Source organism: Spermophilus citellus, assembly GCF_964194105.1.
Source record: "Spermophilus citellus genome assembly, chromosome: 10".
NCBI lineage: Eukaryota > Metazoa > Chordata > Mammalia > Rodentia > Sciuridae > Spermophilus > Spermophilus citellus.
This window is the reverse complement of record NC_138197.1, coordinates 25,398,133-25,424,173: the sequence shown is the minus strand read 5'-3', so window position 1 is coordinate 25,424,173 and position 26,041 is coordinate 25,398,133. Positions and strand designations below refer to the sequence as shown.

The 26,041-nt window shown below is 43.7% G+C and overlaps 1 protein-coding gene across 2 annotated transcripts in view; it reads right to left on the bottom strand.

The window, feature by feature from the left end:
• The window catches only part of B4GALNT3 (beta-1,4-N-acetyl-galactosaminyltransferase 3), a 106,175-nt gene that overhangs the window by 30,821 nt on the left and 49,313 nt on the right, over positions 1-26,041 (bottom strand). Inside the window, exons 2-3 of one of the 2 annotated variants that reach the window (XM_081310162.1) lie at positions 1,627-1,730; positions 244-321 (exon numbers count right to left, since the gene is read on the bottom strand). In XM_081310162.1, coding sequence (XP_081166288.1) covers positions 244-321; positions 1,627-1,730 — 182 coding nt within the window. The remainder of the gene's footprint in view (positions 1-243; positions 322-1,626; positions 1,731-26,041) is intronic. The other variant, XM_081310163.1, reaches the window with a different exon arrangement.

Here is a 26,041-nt window from a genome sequence, read left to right as displayed (position 1 = left end):
GACACAAAGGTACTACCTTACAAGGTCCAAAAGCTGGCATCAGATGATATGCAGAGCCTGCACACAGTAGGCATGAGCAAATGTTAGGGCTCCTTCTCTAGGGGAAGAAAATCAAATGAACTGGGAACCCCAGGGGCAAACATTCATACTCCCGAGGAGAAAGTTTTCCATGATCTCTGGAATTATCTGTTAATTTAAAAAAAATGATATTAATAATAATCCTGTCAAACAAGAGTCCCTCACCTCTGAGAGCCAGGGTACGGGTTTGTTCCACCTCAAGTAGCTGTTGTTACTGTTCCCACTTTGGTCAATTTCTTGGTCCTAGTGGAAGAACAAAGAATGAACTTTGTGAGAATATTAGGGTGAGAACCTGGGAACAAAACAGGATTCAGGGACCGTTGAAAGTGCCTGTGGGGAAGCAGTCCCTGCCCCCAGGAAGCTTCTGACCTAAGGGACACTCCCAATCACTTACACATATTCCTCAGGAGAATATGTCCTTAACAGTGTCATCTGCATATGCTCCCAAGCTTTGAGATTTTCTCAATTTGTCCCATATGGAGAAAAGTGTTTTTTTCCTAATTAAATCAGGGCCTCCTGAGGGCAGGGGCTTTGACTCCTTCTTCCTCTACGTCCCCCAGGGCTGTGCCCAGATTTGTCACTACTTGTCTCAGTAAGTGGAAGCCCCTCCGGTACAAATCCTCCCTGACATGCAGGTACACAGATTCACTTTGGTTCTGGTCCAGTCTTAGGTATCCATGTCTGTTGCATATTCGATTAGGGCCTCCAGACTGAGCTGGACCCCAACTTCCCTAACCTATCATTGGCTCAAGAAACACTGCAGGAATTTCCTAAATCGAGCAAAATGCCGCCCCATTACAAACCGAACACCCAGCTATGTGCAGGGAGGGAAGTCTGTCTAGCTTGTCCTCTGGCTTTCAGTAGCAAGCATCTGGTTATTTTCACTAAGGGACAGTTCAGTCTCCATAACAGGAAAAGGCAGGACATGCTACTTGATTTGCCTTTTCTTTCTTTCTTTTTTTCAAGTACTGGGGATGAAACCCAGGAACTCTCTACCTCTGAGCTAACACCCTAGCTCTCTTATTTTATTCTGAGACAGGATCTTGCTAAATGGCCAAACTTAGACTTAAACTTGCAATCCTCTTGGCTCAGCCTCCAGAGTCACTGGAATTAAAGACCTGCACCACCATGATGCCTGTTTGTTTTTGTTTTTGTTTTTGATTTTTTGTTTTTTTGTGGTGCTGGGGATTAAATGCAGGGTCTCACAGTGCTAGGCAAGCACTTACCACTGAGCTGCACTCCTAGCACCGAGACGTGCGGGTTGACTTGGGAGGCTGCATGCATGGAGCAGGTTAGATTGCAAGGTAGCTTGAATAATGCGGCAAAGACAGAAATAGGAAAGCCAGGCCTAGTGCTAGCACCGGGTTTTGAGGAGGGCAGGATGGGCTCAGCCAGGAAATCCCAGATGGCAGACTGGGATTCCACTACTTGTTTCTCCTCTGTCTCTCACAGGACAGAGCAGAGGTTTCCCTAAAGCCAGGGGAGGTGAAACAACTGAGGGCCCATGTTAACACACCAGCAGGGAAAGGTGCAGCCCCTGCCACATACCTTGAGGTTCAGCCTCTGGGGACGGTAGAATTGAAGATTGGGATCCACAGCTGGGATGTTCCTGCTGGCCAGAGCCTTGGCCAATTCTCTCCAGCTGCCATACCCTAGGGAAAGGAACAAATAGAAAAGTAAGGTCAACATAATTTGAGGACCTCATAAATCTGTAAGCTTGGAGGGATGGAGATAGTACAAGTAATTATCTTCCCTTCTGCTCCTCACCCCCCTTCATATGGTAGGCATGAAGTGGGTGGGGCAAGAGATCATTAAAATTTTGGCCAAGTTGGGAGTGGTGGTACATGCCTGTAATCCCAGGAGTTACAGACATGCACCACCATGATGCCTGAGGAGGCTGAGACAGGAGGATCACAAGTTTGAGGCCAGCCTCAGCAACTCAGCGAGGCCCTAAGCAACTTAAAAAAATAAAAAGGGCTGGGGATGTGGCTCAGTGGTTAAGCCCCTGGGTTCAATCCCCAGTACCCCACTTCCAAAACAAACAAACAAACAAACAAAAACCTTGGCCAAGGTCCACAGGGTGGAAAGAGGAAATGAACTTGGCTAGAGTAGCTTAATAGTAAAGGGTCCCTGGGCTCAATCCCCAGTACCCTCCCTGAAAAAAGAATCCGCTACCTTCCAGAAATCACAAGAGCCAGGCCAGGTGTGACCTGTTGACTCACTGCAGGCTGAGATTCTTCCCCAGGTGCCCCTGGAGATTGATTTCTTCCCAAATGCTACTATGAGAAATGGACATGAAAAGAAGTGCTCTCAGGCTGGGGTGGTGCTCTCAGGCAGTAGAACTATTACAGAGGGCTTGCCTAGCATGTGTGAGGCACTGGGTTCGATTCTCAGCACCATATACAAAAAAAGTAAAATAAAGGTTCATCAACAACGAAAAAAAAATATATGTATATATAAAAAGAAGTGCTCTCTTTCCTCCAGCTTAATCCCCCTCCAGGGAAGCAGCAGGGGATTCTAGTGGGTAGGGGAGGCCCTCTGCCTACCCCACCATTAATTGATGGGTTGTTGGACAAAACCAGAGCTGGGAGAGACCAAGAAGGATAGGCTTGGAACTTGGAGTTTGTCAGACAAAGTTATAAACTGCTGGAGATATAAGGTCAGAGGCCTGGTGAAGCCCAGATTGACTTGGAAGCTGTCTGTGACCAATGTCATCTGCCTCCTGAAGGCTTTGGAACCATTTGGCTTATCCACATCTGGGAAGGCAAAAAGCCAAAAGACGGTGAGAGGGAGGGAGGGAGGGAAGAGGAAACTACTGGGGTGCATGCACGCATTCCTCAACAAGCCGAGAGGCAGGGGCTGCACCGGGGTGAGGGCGGGAGAGAACCAGAGTCTGGTGATCAACTACTGTTACTCACCAGAGGCCAGAGCTTCCTTCCTGTCAGGAGCGCTCTCAGGCATAACTGTGGGGCCCAAACAGCTGCGAGTCCTACCTGGGAATCATGGGCCATCAAGATCTAGATGGGACTTTCATTCCAATGAGGAAAATGGACCCAGGCTGGTGAAATGACAAAGCTAAGTTCACTTAGCAAATAGTGAAAATAAAACTAGACCCCTCGTGGTAGATTTCCACTGGGCTGCTCTTTCTATTCCAACAGCTTCATTAACATGCCCCACGAGGCCGAGGATGTAGCTCAGTGGTAAAGTGAATGCCTTCCACACAGGAGTTGGGCACTGCACAAAAGGAGACTGACAAATCACCCACCATCAGGAACCAACAGCTGGCAGTAAGCTGAAGTGTCACAGGATCCCTATGTGAGCATTAGCAGAGTCACAGGTAGCCACCAGACACAGAATGAAGAGCACAAACTGTGGCATCGACGGTGTGCAAGAGTCTTGTGGTAACTCTGGGAATGGCTGAAGATAGAGAGTCACATATTGGAATGCAGGGGTAGGGAGGGGGTGCTTCTCTTACACAGTTTTTGTTTTATACGGCCCCTTCATGTTTATGAGGCTTTTCACAGGCACAATTTCATTTGAGCCCTCTAAGAACTTCATGAGATAGGCCAGGTCTGATTACTCCCATTTTACAGACGGGGTAAGAGAAGACCAAACCCCATCAATAAACGGGCAAAGGAACTGAACAGGTAGTTCAGTTCCAACCTAGGTGCCCTTCAACAGATGAATGGATAAAGAAAATGTGGTACATATACACAATGGAATATTACTCAGCCATAAAGAAAAATGATATTATGGCATTTGCCAATAGACAGATGGAACTGGAGAGTATTATGCTAAGTGAAATAGGCCAATCCCCAAAAATCAAAGGTCTAATGTTCCCTCTGATATATGGATGCTAACACACAATAAGGGGTTGGGAGGGAAGAATAGAAGTTCATTGGATTAGACAAAGGGGAATGAAGGGAAGGGAGGGGGAATGGGAACAGGAAAGACAGTAGGATGAATCAGACATAACTTTCCTATATGAACACACCGACCAGTGAAACTCCACATCATGAACAATCACGAGAATAGGATCCTAATTAGAATAAATTATACTCCCAGTATGTATGTGTCAAAATACAATCTACTGTCAAGTATATCTAAAAAGAACAACTTTAATTTTTTTTTTAAAGAGGAGCCCAGTGTTCAAAAATAGGGCTAGTTAACACCCAGGACTATATTAGACAGAACTCTATCCCACATGCCTTAATGGCAAATCTATGCCTTTGGGTTTCTGCAGACCTTCAACCTCTGCTCCTGTTATAGGAACCCGTGCAGGTTTATCCTTCTGCCATCGAGGTCTCTCTTGTTTTCATGGCTGGCTGGCCAGCAGTCTAAAATAGACCAGAGGAGTTCAGTGAAGGGGTATGTTCTGGAGAATCTGGGTGCAGGGGACAGTGAGGTGAAGTGGAAACACGGGAAATAAGGGAGAAAGAGGAAGAAAGAGGAAGAACGCTCTCGGACCTGTACCCTCCATCTTCAGAGGCGCTCAGGGGCAAGTGGTTTGATGACCTGCGATTCCAGCTCAAACATTCGATCTCAAGTTCAGAGCCCCCTCCCTTACCAGCCCCCAAAGAACTGTTAGCTAGTGGCTGGGGGGCGGGGCTTCAGGGGCTTGAATGACAAATGAGTCACAGTGTAGGGAGGAGGGGGACGGGCCCTGCCTGGCTTCTGCATTTGGATGACTGGGTCATCTCTTTTGACCTTGCTCTTAATGACTAAATCCCACCTACTTTGGAGAGCTGTGAGGAAATCCCCACAGACACAGCATCGCCCTATCAGTGCAGCCATGGAGGCGTGTCTCGAATGCAGGTTCCTTCTCATAGAATTCTCAGCTCTGGTCCAATTCTTTGACTGTTGGAAGTCACACTAAGACAACTTATCCCAAGGTCAGTGAACTCTCACTATGGGTTGTCAGCGCCCCTGCATCTGCTGGGAAGTGAAGTCACTCTCCTGTGCTGGGTGCTCTTTGCCCTCTTTTCCAGGAGGTCTCATCCTCAGGCTCTGTCCTGGGCCTGCCCAGTTTTTGTTTTTTTTTTAATTTTTTTTTCTTTTTTAAGAGAGAGAGAGAGAGAGAGAGAGAATTTTAATATTTATTTTTTAGTTCTCGGCGGACACAACATCTTTGTTTGTATGTGGTGCTGAGGATTGAACCCGGGCCGCACACACGCCAGGCGAGCGCGCTACCCTTGAGCCACATCCCCAGCCCCCTGCCCAGTTTTTAGCAAGACTCTTGCTAAATCAGTTCAGTAAGAATCCTGCAACCCTAGGGGATCACTTTTGATATCTGATCAGCGCCTCACTTCCCACTCTTGCCTTTCAGCAACAATCCTGCTAGGCCAGTTCAGCAAGGGTCCCCTGAGGCCTCTTCTTAGTAATTGTCCATCCACTGACCCCTCACTCTGCTTTTTGGTTATAACCCCCCAGCTGCCTCTGCCGTACTCAGAATTGAGCTCAGTTCTACACGGAAGTCCCTTTTGCCTATGACAACAGTGCTGAGTAAAATCTGTCATCACTACCTTTAACAAGAGTGCAGGGCTATTTCTCTTTAACTGAAGGTAATAGATGGCTCTGTCTGTAGCAAGGGCAAATAACACTGAGGAGAAGAAAGGAGGAGAATTGCAGGGAGAAAATTCAGTGAAGTTAAACCTAGCCAGGCCCTGCCTGTGGGTCATAGGTGTGTCTGGGTGGTCTGAGACACCTGGAATCCTCAACAGCCTAGCCTTTAGCAATTTAAGGAGTACAAGTATCCCTTTGCAGACTTGGCCATATAGCAGGAAGTAAGGCTTTGGAGTGAGAGATGCAATTATGCAACTACCACTTATAAACTGTGACTGCTTGTAAAAATGGTTGTACCTCTTTGGCCTTGATTTCTTATCTGGATGGTGGGGATAAAAAACAAACCAAAAAACCCAAAACCCTGCCCTTCAGGACAGCTGTAACCAATGAACTATGTATGTCAGACCCAGCATGGGGTCTGGCACCCAGCAAGTACTCAATAAAATTCTTCCTTACAAGTATAATGGACCAATAAAAAAAAAAAATATATATATATATATATATATATATATATAGAAAGAAGGAGCTGGAATGTAGTTCAGTTGGTAGAGTACTTGCCTAGCATGTGCTAAGGCCCTGGGTTTAATCCCTAGTACTGGCAAAAACAAAAGAACAACAACAAAAAAAAGGGGGGGGGGGATTCCTCTTCCTAATAATTTGAATTTGGGAGTCGGGAGATGTAAGAGATATAAGTTTTAATCCCCCACCACTTCTTTTTCTCCCCCAGTACTGGGGATTGAACTCTGGGGCACTCTGTAGTGGAGCTACATCCCCAGCCCTTTTTATTTTCTATTTTGAGACAGGGTCTTGCTAAGTAGCCCAGGCTGGCCTCAAATTTGTGATCCTCCTTCTTCAGTTTCCCAAATTACAGGCATGCACCACCGTGCCTGGCCCCTTTTGAATTTTGTGAACTGCAAAGAGCAGTTTACACTCATTCTCTTCTCCCTATGCTTAATGACCAGAGAATAAGCAGACTGTGGGCCAGCAGTGGCTCTGTGGTCGCACAGCAGCAGACAACACTGCCTCTTGGTCCCACTGTGGCTGTCCTTCATACTTCCCTGCTGCCCATTAATATTCACTCAGGGCACATTACACGTAAGGCACTGTGCCGAGTACCTGGACCTTTCCTCCTCCCATCTTGGCTTCTGCATTAATCCTGCCAGTAGATATCCAGGCATTACTTCACCCCCTGGGGGAACTTGGAGCTAAAGAATGTGCTGATTTAACTACTGACACTTGTCACTTGCCCTCTGGTAAGCGAACTCCTGCTGCTCCTGGCCAGACCTCTCCTCCCAGAGCACCAGCTGCCAGGGCCTTTTTCTCCTGCAACAGGTGTCATATTTGTACCAGGAGACAGACACCCCCATCTCAGGTGACAGATAAAGCACCACCATGGGCCTCATATTCTGCCCTCACAAAGCTAGGCTTTCAGATTCGCCATCAGCTGGAGCTTTGCCCGCTTCCCTCCACTGGGCAATGCAGACTCATCAAAGGCCTGAAGATTATCATCTTGGCTCTTTGGTGAAATACGGCGCGGACACAAACACACACACACACACACACACACACACACACACACACACGTACGTTTCCTTTGTGCTTTTTTCCAGACACTTACATACATTATTTCATTGCTTCCTCTCAACCTCCCTATTAGGTGTTGTCAACTCCACTTTAGAGATTACAAAATCGAAACAGAAAAGTAGAGTTGTGGGCTCAAGGTCACACAGCAAATAAAACAATCCACCTAAAGAATTTAGTGCCTGCCACACAATAAGCACTGAACATATCGCAGCTTGTTATCTTTATGATTAGTCATGATATGGCAGATCTGAAGCTGGCATTAATTTCTTCTGATCCCTGCTCTGGTGTTCTTGCTTTTGATCATATGGTCATTAAGGTCATTCATGGGGGAAGAAAAAGGAAGCTCTTTGCTGCTCAGGCTATGGTTGATGTTGCAGATTCCTTAGTGAAACTGTAGACCTGTGCTCCTGACTCCATCCCAGGGACTGAGACACTTCAAAGCGCTTTCAATTCAGCAGGCAAGGGCTGGGGGTGTAGCTCAGTGCAGAGCACTTCCCCAGCTTGTGCAAGGCATCCCAGCACCAAAAACAAAACAAACACAAACAGAAAAACAATTTGGCAGGTGAAAAGTTCAGATGAAATCCACATGTAAGTATAAAGTCTGAAAGCCTGCTACTAAAGACCTCAGACTAACTAGCTAAGCCCCAACACACACAGCCATGGCCCTCTCCAGGAAATTTTCCTCCAATCAGCCAAACACATAAGAATGAATTCAAACCTCTACCTGTGTTCAGTAGGGCATTTTACCAGGTAAATAATTATAAGGATAGCAATAGTAATAGCAGCTAACATTAATGAGCACTGGTTATATACAAGGCACCATGTTAAGAATTTTATTTCACTGTGTAAAGAGGTAATAATGTGCACACACATGGCACTTCATGGTGAGCAGCAAGGGAACCCACTAACAGTAATATTGTCAGCTTCAAATGAGTTAGATTTGTCTAACCCCTCACTCCCATATCTTATTTCTTGCTCATGTGAAAATGGATTTTACCTGTCTGCAGATGGAACAGGGTGTAGACAGCCCAAACCAGTGGATGATGCAAGCCTATTCATAAGTAAAGGGGGTAAACAGTGAAGCAAAAGGGTAAAACCCCCTTCCTCCAGTGAACAAAACAAAACCCCAAGCTCTTGGTTCCAGCAGGGAACCTGGGGTGAAGCTGAGGGTAATGCCTGGAAGAGAAGCAGAAGCATGTGGGTTGGGGTGGGAGTGATATCCTGCAGGCAAAGTGCATGGAGGCAGTATCTCTGCAGTTCTGTCTCCAGTCTTGGGACATAGCTCCTATAGAAGAGTACACACCTAGCTAGTATGGTAGAGCATGCCTATAATCTCAACAACTCTGGAGGCTGAGGCAGGAGAATCACAAGTCCAAAGCCAGCCTCAGCAACCTAGTGGACTCTATCTCAAAATTAAAAAAAATAAAAGGGCCCCCTGGGTTCAACCCTCAATACTAAAAGAAAAAAAAAAAAAGTGAGGAGTGTTGCACCTTCCCTGAGCTAAAAGAGAGATTTACAAGAAGGCTCTAGAAGGTTGGGGCAGAGAGCATAGAAGGGCTGGTTCCACCTACTCAGCCAGACTCAAAGGACCTGAAGATGCAGGATGAGTACAGATTTGTAAAGAAGCCCCAAGAGTGCATACAGAGAACTGCTCACTAGAGACTAAAACTGCAAAGAGGAAAAGTGATGAAATCTAGTGACGCAGAATAGAGACGGAGCCCTTATCCCACTAGAGAAAAAAGGGTTGTCTAGGGCACGAGAGGCCATGACATCCAGGGCACAGCTTCATGAATGCCAGGAAACAGCAGAGTCCCCGGATGAAAAAGCAGTGGCTGGGGTTCTGCTCTTAGAGACCACTGGAGGGCCAGTCACAGATCCTCAGCAGGACAAAGCTGCTATGGCTCAGAGCCAGGAGGGCCTGGACCCCACCAGAAACCATAAGTGCCACACCCAGTCAAAGATAAAGCCAGGGACCTGTTACCCAGGAGGGCATCTTCAAGGCAAACCCAAGGCTCCAGTGACAGAGACAGGTGTGTGGCTAAGCCTTTCCTTTCTAGTCCACAACACCCCAGGGAACTTGATGCAATAAAAATTATTATTACTGCAACTATAACAATTAACATTTATGGAGTAGGCATATATATACACACATATATGTACCTATTTATTCATATGCCTATTACATTGAATATTTAATATTATATTTAAATGGAACATAAATTATTTTCTTTAATATAATAAACCTACAGGAAAACAGGACTTAGAAGTTAAAAATCTTGCCAAAAGTCAAAGTGACTTCCAGTATTTGGAATTTTTGTTTTGCTTTCTGGTGGTTTTGTTGTGGTGGTTTGTCTATTTGCAGTAATAGGGATTGAATTCAGGGGTACTCTGCCACCAAGCTATATCCCCAATGTCCCACACACACACTTTAAATTTTGAGATAGGATCTCACCAAGTTGTAGAGATTGGCCTCAAACTTGAACTTATGATACTCCTGCCTCAGTCTCTCAACTGGGATTTTAGGAATGTGCCACAATACCTAGGTCCATGCAAGTATTTGAATGAGGACAGACCCCTATGTACTTAATTCCATTACTCTATATGCTTGAATGTGCTTGAGAGTTTTTTCTCTGCCTCCAACATCACCATCATTATGTGTTAGGTACCTATTTAGTCACTAGCCTATCCATGTTCTCCTATCCCTTCCCCAATTACCTCCCATGCACCCACCTACCACACCCCCACTACCAGATAATTTCCCTACTCTAATTTGGCCTAAAATCTCTCATAAACACCAAAGAAATGCAAAGGGCAAGTGGAGACACAAATGTAATGGACATAAGCATATTTGAGCAGGGCTTACCACTTCCTGGTTTGTTTGTTTTTTTTCCCTGTACTGGGCATTGAACCCAGGAACTCAGGCATGTTAGGCAAACCCTCTATCACTGAGATACTCCACCCCCAGCCCTACCTTTTTTGCAGACAGAGTCTCACTAAATTGCTAAATTGCCCAGGCTCAGTAAGTTACTATTCCCCTGCCTCAGCCTCTGGAGTAGCTGGGATTACAGGTGTGCCTTACCACTGGGTTCCTTCTTTCTGGCTGAGCTATTTCCTTCTCGAGATAAATAATCTAGGGCTGGGGTTGTAGCTCAGTGGTAGTGCACTTGCCTAGCATGTATGAGGCACTGGGTTTGATCCCCAGCACCACATAAAAATAAATGAAAAAAAATAAAGGTACTGTGTCCATCTACAACTAAAATATTTATTTTTAAAAAATAAGTAATCCATTTGAGGGGTGTGGTGAACATCTGTAATTCCAGAAGCTCAGGAGGCCAAAGCAGGAGGATTGCAAGTTTAAGGCCAGGCTCAGCAATATAGTGAGGCCCTGAGTAACTTAGCAAGACTCTGTCTTAAAATAAAAAGGGCAAAAGGCTGGGAGTGTATAAGAGTAATAAAGTGCCTTTGGTTTCAATCCCCAGTACCAAAATGAATGAATGAATAAATAAATAATCCAGCAATATGTCCCTTGTACAGGCTGTCCTGGGAGATTATCAGTGGTTGCTCAGCTCTATCCCCTTCTCCCTCATAGCCCTGGTGGGGTAGGAAGGAATGTTGGTGGAAAGAGAGGAGCAGCAGAATGTGGGATCCTAAGGTTTCCCTGGCTCCTCTTTGTTGAGTAGATACATATAGGCAGGGCCCAAATAAGCTGAGCCTCTTCCCCTACCAGCCCCAAAGCCTGCTGCTGTTCAGAGCCAGGCCCAGAAACCTGAAGAACAGCCAGCTGCTTTCCCAGCTTCCTGCCAAACTGGCACCTGAGCTGCTGGAATGTTTGGGGCTGCTGCAGGCTGAGGCTTGCCAGCCAGTGACACAAGGACACAAGGACTCTACCTATTTCCCTATTGGGTGCTGCCTACAGGGACCCAAAACAGGGCATCTGAGCCCTTGCCAGGATGTGTCTAAGGCTGTCAGGGATTCATGCTCATCTAAATATCCAGAGAAAAGCACAGAAACCAGGAAGTGGATAAAGAGAGGAGATAGAGAAAATGCCCCTTCTATTCTGCTGCCACAGCTTTGGGAATATGGATTCTTTTCGCACACAGTCCAGTTTAGTACATTTCCACTTCTGAAACCAAGGGACTGAACAGCAGAGGCCCCAGACGATGTGGCCCAGCCCTGGGTCACCTCTAGAATATGATTACCACCATCATCATTACAAAAACCTAAAACAAACTGTCAGGCAGGGTGGTGCACACCTGTAATCCCAGTGACTCAGGAGGCTCAGCCAGGGGGATCACAGGTTCAAGGCCAGCCTATGCAATTTAGCAAGACCCTGTCTCAAAATAAAAAATAAAAAGTGATAGGGATGTGGCTCGGTGGTTAAGCGCCTGTGGGTTCAATCTCTCGTACAAAAAACACCAAAATTAAAAGGTCTGGGGAGCCAGGCACGGTGGTGCATGCCTATAATCCCAGTGGCGCAGGAGGCTGAGGCAGGAGGATCACAAGTTCAAAGACAGCCTCAGCAAAAGCAAAGTGCTCAGCAACTCAGAGAGATGCTGTTCTAAATAAAATACAAAATCGGGTTGGGGATGTGGCTCAGTGGTTGAGTGCCCCTGAGTTCAACCCCTGGTATCTCCACACATCCCTCAAAAAAAGACCTGGGGATACAGTTCAGTGGTAGAACACCCCTAGGTTCAGTTCCCAGTACCAGAAAAAAAATTAACCCACAACACTTAAAGGGCCCTTTACTAGTCAGTGTTGTGACAATTACAGTCATAAACGCCGCCCTATGCTAGAGAAATATGGACTTAAGACCCTTCATGAGCTGGAAGCAGTGATACATAGTTATAATCCCAGGAACTTGGGAGGCTGAGGCAGGAGGATCGCAAGTTGCTGAGGCCCTACACAACTTAGTGAGACCCTTTTTCAAAATAAAAAATAAAAAGGACAAAGGGCTGGGGTTGTAGCTCAGTTACCACTGAGTAGCCTGGGCTCCATCCCCAGCAGCAAAAAAAAAAAAAAAAAAAAAAAAAAAAAACCCAAACCAAAAAACAGCCAAATAACAACAACAAAAAATAAACAAAAAACAACACTGATGAAATGGGATGGTTTCAGGATAATTTAAAGATAATAGGGGGCTGGGGATGTGGCTCAAGCAGTAGCGCGCTCGCCTGGCACACGTGCGGCCCGGGTTCGATCCTCAGCACCACATACCAACAAAGATGTTGTGTCCGCCGATAACTAAAAAAAAATAAATATTAAAAAATTCTCTCTCTGTCTCTCTCTCTCTCTTTAAAAAAAAAAAATAAATAAATAAAGATAATAGGGTCCAGGACTTCATAGACTGGCCCATGCTCAATAAAGAGGTGCTTTAGTCCTTGGATGGACCTAGATAAGGGCCACTTAGGTCTTTTCAGGACCCCTAGGATCAGGACTGACTTTTCAGAACCTATTGGGCATGTTTTCTTCTGTCTTCATGGAATGGGACAAAGACAAACAATGCATGTCAGGGAAGATGTGGGACTATCCTGGAGTTTTTCAAAGAAGGTCAGGGTTGGGGGTGTAGCTCAGAGGTAGAGCACCTGCCTCGCATGTGGGAGGCCCTGGGGTCCATCCCCAGCATGGGGGTTGGGGGTATGGAGTTCAGTGAGCAAACAGCAGATTGGGAAAAAATGAGCAAGTGGATCCATGAACTAACCAATCACCAGGTACCCACTGAGCACCTGCTGTATAGTGAGTAGTGTGCTAACTGCTGTGATAGGAAGGTACGATGGGTGGAGACATTCAGCTCCACCCATTCCTAGGTGCAGCTCCATGGTAAATGCAACAACCAACATCTCTGGACTTCTGTGTGTTTTCTGGCACTCACACTTGTGCCCACTCACAGGCATGAATAAGCCAGTTCTGCTGAATGCAAACAAGACGACACACACTAGACAGCCGAGCTAATTGGATGCCATTTTCCAGACTTGCGGGAATCTCAGGCAAAATGTTCTGCAAATGTTTTCTGGGATTAGAAAACTGATCTTCAGCTTCCCGAAGAGTCTTGGAGAAGCTACAGAAATATAAGAAAACCCTGATTCTATAAGATGGCAATAGAGTAGTCTCAGCAGAAACAGTGACTAGAACTAGCCCAAGGCTTGACACTGCCCCAGGAGGCCCTGAAGGAATTGGGACAATTGTCTGGTAGCTGGTTCAAAGCCTGAGCTCCTTCTTTTACCTATTTCCAGGCGGAAAGGAGGGATCAGGAACTCTCTTTCCTATCAGGGTGGAGGTGACTCCATTCTGACTTCAGAGAGGAGTAGTTTCCATAGTTGGAGGTCCTAAATGGAAAGGAGGCATTTTAGACACAGTAACCAGAATGAAACAATTGAAGACTGGAAGAGGAGAAGAACAGGAGAACAGAGTTGAGAATGTGGCTTTTAGAAGGATTAAATGAGTTATGAGGAAAGCCAGGCATGATACCATGCACCTGTCATCCCAGCTATGGGGAGGCTGAGGCAGGAGGATCACTTGATCCCAGGAGTTCAGAGCCAGACTGGGCAAGATAGTGAGACCCCTGGGTCTCTTAAAAATTTTTATTTTTTAAATTTTAAAAGAGAGACAGGAGGGAAGAAGTGGGTAATACTTGATAACTGCTAATTATGAAAAAAAAAAGAGACTTAGAAAGAAATCCACACTGTTTACAAAGCCTTTCTTCATACATTATCCCACTCACCCCCACTAACGGGTTAATACCATGTGCATTTAACAAAGCTTAACCACAACAGCAAATAAACGTGTATTTGTTCAGGCCAACCATTGTCCTAAGAACTTGCCATATATTGTCTCATTTAGTCTTCAAAATAATCTTTTAGTTATGCTTCTCTTTGCACAGATGAGAAAACTGAGGTCTTGAGTGTAAAGAGGATACATATCTCCCTAAGAACTCACAGCCTCTAGATTATTAATAGAGTTGAGATTTATCTCCTGTTTCCTTTTTCTTTTATTCTCCTAACAAGTGTCTTACACAGGTCCTTTTGTTAGTTGAATGAAAACGCAATGGCATCCAAGGGAAGCAGAAAGAGGTAGGGGCCCCAAAGCCAAGAACGTTCTTTACACATGCACAGGGATTAGTTTGGGGACCAGCAGCCAAAAGCGTCATCCTCATCCTCCCAGCCTTCTTTCTCCCCACTTGCTGGGATGAAACCTAGGGTCTCGAGCATGCTAGCCAAGCATGGTGCCACTGAGCTACACCCCCTAGTCCCTGGAACAACACACTCTTAAGCATCTTGTGCGCCTTCTCTTTTCTGAATTAGGCTCCAAAACAAATAAGGTGCTTTAACTAATCTGGAGAGCTGCCTCCTGCAAGACCTGCAAGGTCTGATGAAGGTGATTTGCCAAAGCCTAGCTGAGGTTGTTGTAACCTGTTCTTGGAAGAAGAGAGAATGGGATAGGAGGGCATATATGACAGTAACTGTGTTCCCTAAGAGAGGAAGATGGGGACTCTGCTACCCTCCTCCCCACAAAAGATTATATTAATATAACTTCAAGGGTTAGATCATACCAGGGGAGAAGCCTGGTCACAGGGATTAGGCCCCCTCCCAGAATCAATAATGCCACCACAATCAACCTGATGATTTTTTTTTTTTTTTTGGTGGGGGGACAGGGGGCTTGGGGATTGAATCCAGGGGTGCTTTTCCACTGAGCTACATTCCCAACCCTTTTTATTTTTTATTTTTACACAGGGTCTCATTAAGTTACTTAGGTTAAGTTGCTGAGGGTAGCTTTGAACTCGTGATCCTCCTGCCTCAGCCTCCCAAGCTGCTTGAATTATAGGTATGGGCCACCATGTCCAGTTTCATCTTTATTTTCATCCCAATGCAATGAGTCACTTCCATTTTACTGATAGGGACACAGAGACCCACAGTTAAGTTAACTGATTTGTCTAATGTCAAAGGGAAGTCAGTGTTAAGGACCCGGTTAGAGTCTTGGCCTTTACTCTTGGTTCAGGGCTGGATGTGCTACCACAGTGTTTAGCTGTGCCTGTTGGAGTTAAGTGAGATACAGGTGGAGAATCTGGATGAGGACACCCACTGGGCCTAATCTAGAAGAAGACAGAAAATTAGCATGATGCAGGCAGAAATTAGTTCTCGCTTATTATTATATTTTCACTGCGTAAATGAGTTGAAATCAGCAATTCTCAACACCTAGCCTCAGAAAGGTTACATGACCTGGATCTGATTTTATATTCCCATTGTGTAAATTAGACAGTTGATGCATTGGGAGTAAATGACTGAATGACAAGGAAAGTTCACGTGAGGGGCCTGGCATATCTGTCATCGCAGATTAGGCATCCTCCAGGCACAATTCTGGGGTAGGGACTGGCTGAAGTGGGCCTGACATTCTGAGAAATTAACAACCAATGAGCTGACGGCTGTCTCAACACCTAGGGACACTCCTGGTGCCTTTTAGGGCACTCTTTCTCTTCCTTTCTTCCTTTCCTCCCCTCCTTTCTTTTTTTCCCTCTCTCCTTTCCCTCCCTTCCCTTCTGTGGTGCTGGGGATCAGGCCACAGACCCAGGTCCCTTTTTTTGGTGGTGGTGAGGGGGTGGAGTACAGGAACTTAACCCAGGAGCACTTAACCACTGAGCCTCGTCCTCATCCCTTTGAGACAGGGTCTGGCTGAGTTGCTTAGGGCCTGGCTAAATTGCTGGGGCTGGCCTTGAATTTAGGATTACAGAGTCACTAGGATTACAGGTGTGCCACCACACCTGGCTCCTCTCCATTTTTTAAATGCAATTTGTAGGTGTGTGTGTGTGTGTGTGTGTGTGTGTGTGTGTGTGTGTAAGTATATGTAACATAAAATTTAACATTTCAATTATTTCAGTAGTATAAATACAGTCACATGGTTGTGCAACCATCACCAATATCCGACTCCAGAACTTCTACATCATTCCAAACTGAAATTCTCTATACATTAAATAACTCTCCAAGTTCAACTTCTCTAAGCCCCTGGAGACTACTGTTCTACTTTGTTTCTTTTAGAAAAAAAAATAATAGGAATATTATTGTTAAAAGCTTCAAATTTATCTAGGTGAAGTCAACTTAATTAAATACTAAATTATAATATCAAAGTGTCAGTTTATTTACTTTTATTTTTTTTTAAAGAGAGAGAGAGAGAGAATTTTTTAAATTTTTTTTTCTTAGTTTTCGGTGGACACAACATCTTTGTTTGTATGTGGTGCTGAGAATAGAACCTGGGCCGCACGCATGCCAGGCGATCGCGCTACCACTTGAGCCACATCCCCAGCCCCAAAGTGTCAGTTTATTAACTGACCAAGTTCTGGGTGCTGTGGCACATGCCTGTTATTCCAGCAATTCTGGAGGCTGAGGCAAGAGAATCCCAAATTCAAGGCTAGCCTCAGCAACTTAGCAAGATCCTGTCTCAAAACAAAATTTTCTGGGGATGCAGCTCAGACCATTCTCAGTACACCACCACCTCCAAATCACATCAAATTGTGAACATAGAAACAAAAATTGAAGTTTATAAGAATAATAGTGGGTTTTTTTGTTTGTTTTTTTGTTTTTGGTGGTGCTGGGGATTGAACCCAGGGCCTTGTGCAGGCTAGGCAAGCACTCTACCAACTGAGATATATCCCCGGCCCCAGAATAATAGTGTTTTATTACCAAATTATCTAGAACACATACAATTCTCAAATCAACTTTGTTTTTGGCTATGGATTGAATTTTTTTAAATTAATTTTTAATTGGTGCATTATAATTATACATAATAGTATAATCATTGTGACATATTATTATGTGTATGTGCGTGTGTGCGCGTATATGTACATATATACATATATACACATATACAAATAATTTGGTCAATTTCATTCCCAAGTACCTCCCCTTTCCTTCCTTTTCTTCCTCCCTGACATATATATTGATATATATTATATATGTTTATATAAACACACATATGTATATTTTAGTTGTAGATAGACACAATACCTTTATTTTATTTATTTATTTTTATGTGGTACTAAGGATGAAATCCAGTGCCTCACATGTGTTAGGCAAGTGCTCTACCACCGAGCCACAATCCTAGGTCCTGATATATGTATGTATGTGTGTGTGTGTGTCTGTGTGTGTGTGTGTGTACCCAGGGCCCAGTACCTGCTGGGGAAATGCTCTACCCCTAAGCTTTCTGTTTCTGTGAGTTCTACTCTAGATACATCATGCAGGTAGAATCATGTCCTTTTGAGTCTAGTTTATTTCACTTCGCATGTTTTAAAGCCCAGCCATGTTGTAGCATACGTTAGAATTTCCTTCCTTTTTTAAAGGCCAGGCAATAATCCATTTTAGGTATATACCACATATTTATCCATTCATCCATCTATGGACACTTGGGTTGTTTCCATCTCTTGCTATTTTCCATATGGATGTGCAAATATCTCTTACAGATCCTGCTTTCAGTTCTTTTGACGGGACACTTTCTTTTAATAACACTTTTTTTTTTTTTTGGTAGTTCTCAGGTCCAACCTAGGGCTTCAATGCTCTTCCACTAAGATACACCCCAGTTTGCCCTCTGTTTTATTTTATTTTTAAATATTTTTCTATGTATTTTTATTGGTTCTTTTTAGTTATACATGACTATAAAAGCATGGAATATATCTTATTCCAATTAGGACCCCATTCTTGTGGATGTACACAATAGTGGGATTCACTGTGGTGTATTCATATATGTACATAGACGAGTTATGTCAGATTCATTCCACAGTCTTTCCTTTTCCTATCCCCCCTCTCTTCCCTTCATTCCCTTTTGTCTAATCTACTGAATGTGTATCCTCTCCATCCCTGTTATGGGTTAGATTCTACGTATCCGCAAAAACATTCCACTTTTCTGCCCGCTCTTATAAATTGTAAAAACCAAGCAGGTGCAGAAGGCTATGGGAAGCCACACTGCCACCCTCTTAATAGAAACAAGGTGGAAAACCTCACGTTTGAGAATGTAGGAAGTGTGGGGTTGGAAAAAGGAAGAGTGATGTGTGAGTAGAATCAGTTTGGAACAATCCCAGGCAACAAGAGGAAAAGCAGAACCTCTGAGTGGGCCCAGGGTGGGCTTTCCCTAGAACAGTAGCCAGAATGGACTCGGGAGTTTCAACACTATGAACTTCCAGCTTCAGAAAGCTGATAAGTTACATGGCCCCTTAGAAACTCCCACTCAGAGCCTTATGGGTCTGCAAACTATTGGTTATTTATCCTTGATGAGATGTAGGAACTTAGAGTAAACATTTAGAATCCTTTAGTACAATTTTTTTTTTTCTTGATGGTACTGGAGATTGAACTCAGGAGTACTCTACCAATGAGTTGCATCCCCAGTTCATTTTATTTTATTTTATTTTATTTTTGTTTTCAGAAATGGTCTCACTAAATTACCCCTGTTAACTTCAAACTTCTGAGCCTCCTGCCTTAGCCTCCCCAATAACTGGGATTACAGGCAAGCACCACCGCACCCTGCCCTTTCGGTGCAATTTGACATTTCAGCAACATCAGCAAGTGACAGTGTCATCATCTCATTGAACATGGTACAGATCATTTTGGATGTTTTGAACTACTATGGTGAGTCATGTCATGCAGGCTGGATTCTGGTGATGTATAGTATGACCACATACCTGTCACTGACAGATGAGGAACTAAAAACAAAAACAGGAAAAACTAGTCGTTCATTATAGTTTATGGCATACTGGGCCTGCCTGCTTGCCTGCCTTCTGCCACCTTCTCTTCTTTCCTAACTTGAAGGAAGATAGGAGAGAAAAACCAAAATAAAAATTTAAAAATCTTATCTAGGGCTGGGGATGTGGCTCAAGCGGTAGCGCGCTCGCCTGGCATGCATGCGGCACTGGGTTCGATCCTCAGCACCACATACAAACAAAGATGTTGTGTCCACTGAAAACTAAAAAATAAATATTAAAAAATTCTCACTCTCTCTCTCTGTCTCTGACTCACTCTCTCTCTCTTTTTCTTTTTTTAAATCTTATCTAGGTTAACAAGAACTCTTTAAAAATAAATGAACAAGGGCTGGGCACATAGCTCAGTGGTAGAGCACCTGCCTACCATATGCAAGGCCCTGGGCTCCCTCTCCAACACAGCAAAAAATAGAAATATAAAAAATTAAAATAAATAATGAACAAATGAAAGTATACTACTTGAGAAGTGAGAAGAATTTAGATTCAGTAGGAAAAAAAAAAAACTAAGCAGGAACACCAATAGTTAGCTTGGTTGAAATTATTTGCTTTATACCTTCACAAATAAGAATTTGAGCTGGGCATGGGGGTGCATGCCTATAATTTCAGCTACTCAGGAGGCTAAGGCAGGAAATTGCAAGTTCAAGGCCAGCCTGGGCAATTTAGAGAGTCCCTGTTTCAAGATAACAAATAAAAAGGGTGGAGGATATGGGATGTAATTCAGTGGTAAAGCACCCCCGAGTTAAATCCCTAGTACTTTGGGAAAAAAAAAAAAAGAAAGAAAGAAAATGGCCAGGTACGGGATACACACTTGCAATCCCAGCTATTTGGAAGGCTGTGGCAGGAGGATTGCAAATTCAAGGCCAATCTGGCAATTTAGTGAAAACCTGTCTCAAAATAAAATAAAAAAGGATGGGCATGTAGTTCAGTGGTAGAGTGCTCCTGGGTTCTATCCCTGGTACTGCAAAAAAAAAAAAAAAAATTAAAATAAAATAAAAAGAATCTGTTTATTGAGCTGAAGTGTAAATGTGATAACATCTATTTTAGTTCAAATACCACTGGTCACAACTCTATAAGATAATCTTTACTATTCTACTCGAACCTTCACAAACACAATGAAAACATTCTTAGGATGGCTGAATAAACCATTGAGTGATGGTTTTGATATTCCATATAATCAAAGCACTAGCTCTATATCTATGGGGAAAAGTAAAAATTTCAACTAAGTCAACTGGTTGAGTGTTAGTGACCATAGTTTTTGAACCCCAAATCAAGATATGTGGTCTGATTGTAGCAAGAGCATGTTTGAAACAGTTCATCTTTCCTGGAAACCCAGGCCAAGAGTCGAGTAATTTGACATCCAATTATGAATTTCAAAGACCTCTATTGTCCTTAGCTTCACACTTTGCTGAATTGTCTAGTTGTTCAGATGAACAGACAGGACTAATCTATACAACTCTTTTCTAATCCATTTATAATGCTAGGTCAATAGGAATGTTAGCTTAAAATATACAACAGCTCAGGTGGATAAAAAAGCTCATTTTGGCTGGCTGGTGGTGCACACCTGTAATCCCAGTGGGAGGTGGAAGCAGGAGGATCACGAGTTCAAAGCCAGCCAGCTTCAGCAATTTAGCTAGGCGCTAAGCAACTCAGTGAGACCCTGTCTCTAAATGATACAAAATAAGGCTGGGGATGTGGCTCAGTGGTGGAGGGCCCCTGAATTCAATCCCTGGTACCCGCCCCCCCCAAAAAAAAAAACTTATTTCAAGACTTTGTATCACGAGATTTGGTCCTCAGCACTGCATATATATAAATAAAGGCCCATCAACAACTAAAAATATATTAAAAATAAAATTTAAAAAGACCCTCTATCACATGTTCTGCGCCCCACCCCAATGATTTCTCCACCTCTCCTCTTCCTGAGCCAACAGGCTGATCTAGGACTAATACTGTGCTGGGATGGAAGTGACATCTGGCCCAAACCATACACAGAAGCGGGGACAGCATAGAGCTGTTGTTGGAGTTTGAAATTCCCAAACATAGAGGACACAAGTAAGGAGGAGGTGGAAAGCCAAGAACATGAAAGTGACTAACATGACAAATCACAGAGTAAACATGCCGGGAGTTATTCCCAGCACTGCTATAAGCAAGGGAGGAGTTCAACTCCCTTCACCTTTGTTCAGGAGACTGAGCTGAGAAACAGAGGTCATTGGCTTAAGGAACCTCCCAGAACCAACATATCAACAATGTCTGGTGTGAACAAGAGAAGAAATCAAGGATGTCTAAAAAGTTGAGCTGATAAACACAGCTCAGAAATGGATCAGACTACTTTAATCCTTACCCCCCAAAAGGAGAGAGAAAATAAAGAGAAAGTCCTTTGCAGAAGGAGCCAATGCTAACAAAAAAGTTCCAAACGAAGCGAAGGGGCACTTATTACCTCTGAGTCTTGTGCTGCTACCAGTTTAACATTTCAACCTTCAGATCACTGTGACTTTCATTTTACCTGCATGAAAATGGTTTCTGAAACTTTCTCCTACTTGGGGTATTCATAAAGACAATATTTTTTTTTTTGGCTTCTTGAGCATAAACTTTGATATTTAATGATCCATGATAGCTGTTGGTATCTTAGTATACATAAAACCCTTGGGAAGCTATTAACTGTTTAGCCTTCTTAGGTCTTAGGGGAATATGTTCTCCATCTTTCAAAAAGAGTCTGTTGTAGGCAATTTGTAGGGTAAGATGCGATTTATTCCCTTGAGCTGGCTGAGGCACTGAGTTGGGTTTCCCTGGAGTTCACCACCGTACAAAAACAGATACAGGTTTCTTACAAAGACTGCACAGTTTGTTATTTATTTTTAATTGGCTTCTTGGATCAGTTTATTACCGTTTTGATGGTTGCATAAAATGGTCCACAGTGGAAAGGAAGCTTAAAAAGAGAGATCTTAAAGGGGAAGCCACATGGGCAGTCCACAGGCTAGATTAACTGAACATTGTGCCTAGCAGCTCCATCTATTGATCAAATATGGTGTAAAGAACCAGGTTAAACCAGGCACTGTGGCTCAAGCCCAAACACCTGTAATCCCACCAGTTTGGGAAACTGAGACAAGAGGATTGCCAGTTCAAAGCCAATGTGAGCAATTTAGCAAGACCCTGTCTCAAAATAAAATAAAAAGAGCTGGGAATATAGGTCAAAAGCAGAGTGCTTACCTAAACTGAGCAATGCCCTAGTACCAACAAAGGAAAAACAAACCAGGTTCAGAGCCGGAAAGATCTACACTGAATCCCTGTCTAGCCACTTTCTAACTGTGTGACCTTTGGCAAGTTCCTTACCTTCTCCAAGCTAAAGTTATCTCATTTCTCTACTCTAATCTTTCAGCTGGAAACATTAATTAGGTGCATAAACCAATTAAATTAACCTGTGTTCAATGCAGACACGGTAGGAAGCAGCTCCTCTAGCATTTGTGGTACTAGTTATGGATTATTGATTGTTTACTCTTCACCAGGCATTTTACTCTAATCTATTATATATACCCTGTAAGGAAGGGTGGGCTTGAAAACATGAGGAGAAATGCAAAGAAAGGTAAAGTATTTCTCTCCCCATTCTCCTAGTGATAAGATTGAGGTTTAAAGAGTTCACACAGCCTGCTCCAGATCTTGTAGGTGGCTACACTGAGGTTCAAACTGGTCCTGTTTGGCTTCAAAGTCCACAGGCTTCCGGTTAATCCTTGCTACTACCCTGTAAAGCCAGTAGTGTGGTGCCTCATTTATGGTGAGGAAACAGAGGCCAAAGAACCAGTCCAAGTCAGGCATTAAGAAGTCACAGTTGGGTCTGAGGCTGTGGCTCAGAGATAGATCACCTGCCCAGCATGTGTGAGGCACTGGGTTCTATCCTCAGCACCACATAAAAAAAAAATAAACAAATAAAAATAAGTTACTAAAATAATAAAATTGCTGTCCTTTTAAAAAAAATAATAATTTTTTTAAAAAGTCACTGCTGGGGCTGGGATTGTGGTAGCTCAGTGGTAGAGCACTTGCCTAGCATGTGTGAGGCACTGAGTTTGATTCTCAGGACCACATAAAAATAAAAGGTGTCTATCTACAACTAAAAATGTTTCTCCTTTGCTAGCAAAGCAATAAACCTTCTTAAAAAAAAAAAAAAAGAAGAAGAAGAAGAAGAAGAAGAAGTAGTCACAGCCGCCAGATCTGCGTGGCCCTAATGTGAGGTCGGGTTGCATTTCCAAGCCAGGTCTGCCTCCCTCCTGCACCTTTTCCCTGGCAGTGCTCTGCCTCACTCTGGGAGGGTGGGCTTGAGAACATGGGGAAAAATGCAATGCAGTACCAAAGAAAGGCACCTGGGATTCAGTGAGGAGGATGCTGGTGTTCAGGAGGATTTCATGGTGAAGAGGTCTGGAATAGGTATTCTGGGGTAGAGATCCTGGGTCTGGGAATGGAGGTAAGTCATGCCCCTAAGGAGACCTTGATTTTATAGGGTGGTCCCTCCAAGTCCCACCCAGATTGGAACCCAGAAGGGTTTTTTGTTTTTTAAAATAAAACTAACACAGCTAGGTGTGGTGGCATACGCCTGTAATCCCAGAAGCTCAGGAGGCTGAGGCAGGAGGATGGAGAGTTCAAAGCCGGCCTCAGCTACTTAGCGAGGCACTTAGCAACTCAGTGAAACCCTGTCTCTAAATAAACATAAAAAAGGGCTAGAGGTGTGGCTCAGTGGTTCAACACCCCTGGGTTCAGACCTCAGTGGTGGGGGGGAGGGAAACATCTAACATAGGCACACTACCATCTCCAGAACCACAGAGCACAGAGGCATAGCCAGCAGAAAGTTATGATGCCGTGACTCCTGTCCTCTCACAGGCCTCTCCTCTATTCTTGGGCTGGATGCTCATTTTTCATACTTTTAACCCTTGAATAACTTACATTTCAGGTTAGTCCTGGGTCTGTTCTTCGCAGCTACACTCCTGCCTGGCTAATCTCATCTGTCCTTTTGAATATCACTGGTATGTTGTCAATGTCTCTAGGTTTGGCCCTGGGGGGCTTGCTGGGTTCCTTACTTCCTATATCTAGCTGACTCACCCACCACATGGATATCATCGAGGCATTCCATTTTAGTGTATCTAAAACTATACTCAATTTTTCCTCCTCAACCTGGGTCTCCCCTAGTAAATGACAATTCCTTCTTCCCAACTTCCCAGGTCGGAAATCTTCAAATCATTTGATTTCTTTTCCATATGCAATCCTTCAGCATGTCCTGTGAACTCCACCTTCCAAACCCTATTCAGAATCTGCTTACTCCTCCTTCCTCCATCTCCACCACTCTTGTCCTAGATGTCATCTCTCCTCTAGTCTCTTTGCCTCCACCTTGGGACCCTACAGTCTAGCAGTCAAAGTGACCCCACCAAAATGTAAGTCAGGCCACGTCAATCTTCTGCTCAGAGCCTTCCCAAGTCACTCAGAATATAAGATAAAGTCCTTTTCATGGACGACAGACACGCTGCACCTCTTTGCCTTTGAATTTCGCCTACCGAGAACATACTTCCCTTGGATATTTACATGGCTCATTTGATCTCTTGACCCAGGTCTAGGCTGGAATACCAGAGGGCTCTTCCAATCATCCTATTTATGTTAGCACTCTACCCTCAGCTTATCACTCTCTCTCTTACACAGCATTTTTTTCTTTTTTTGGTGGTGGGGTGGGCAGCACCAGGGATTAAACTCAACTGAGTCACATCCCCAGCTCCCCCACCCCACTTTTTTAAAACTTTATTTAGAGACAGACACTGAGTTGCTGCTTAGCGCCGAGCTTTTGCTGAGACTGGTTTTGAACTCATGATCCTCCTGCCTCAGCTTCCCAAACTGCTGGGATTATAGGCATGCACCACTGTACTCGGCTTGCATTATTTTTCTTAATAGCACTTATTATCATTTGACATATTATGTGTGTGAATGTGTAAAATCTATCTCCTGTAGCTTAGTGATAGAGCACTTGCTTTTCATGTTTGAGGCTCTACCTTTGATCCTCAGAACTGCAAAATTAAAATTTACCCTCTCCATAAACACACACACACACTAGAATATATGCTCTGTGAGAGCAGAATTTTACCTGTTTTGTTCATTATACCTAGCACATAATAGCCATTGTTGAATAAATGACATCATTGTTAATAGTATCCATCTAGTTTTGCTCAGTGATTTAAGAGTTAGAAGAGCCAGGCACAGTGGCACACACCTGTAATCCCAGCAACTTCAGAGGCTGAGGTAAGAGGATCACAAGTTCAAGGTGAGCCTCAGCAGTTTCAAGAGACCCTGTCTCAAAATAAAAAAAATAAAAAGAACTGGGGATGTAGCTCAGCAGTAAAGAGCCCCTGGATTCAATCCCCAGAAAAACGGCAACAAAAAAAGCCAAAAGGTAAAACTATATAACCTTAATCTCTAAGGTCAGCTTCTTCTCTGTAATACAAACAGTGATGTTAGTGGAATTATTATGAGGAACAAATGAGAATAGCATATAGTAATCCTGGAGACAGAAGAAGAATCAACACATTTAGCGTTCACAATGTGACAGGTAGTATGCTAAATGTATTACAAATATTATCGCATTTCTCTGGATTCAGGAACACCTGTAATCCCAGCAACTCCAGAAGAGGATCACAAGTTCAAGGCCAGCCTAAGCAACCTGGTAAAACCCTGTCTCAAAATAAAAATAAAAAGGGCTGGGATCCAGCTCAAAGGTAGAACATTCCTGGGTTCAATCCCCAGTATTAAATTTTTTTTAAAAAGGAAAGGAAAAATCTCATAAAATCTCATTTAATTCTCATAAAAACACTGTGAGGGGATTGGGGACATAGCTCAGCATGCACAAGGTCCTGGGTTCAATCCCCAGCACTGCCAAAAACAAAACAAAACAAACAAACAAAAAAAAACCCAACCCTTTGAAGTAGGTAGTCTTATTATTTCCACTTCACAAGTAAGGACATTGAACTTCAAAGATTTAAAGTAACTTGCTCAAAGCCATATACCAGATAAAGTGTGGAGCCAGGAATTGAACCCAAAGTCTCTGGTCCCAGAATCTGTTTTTATTTA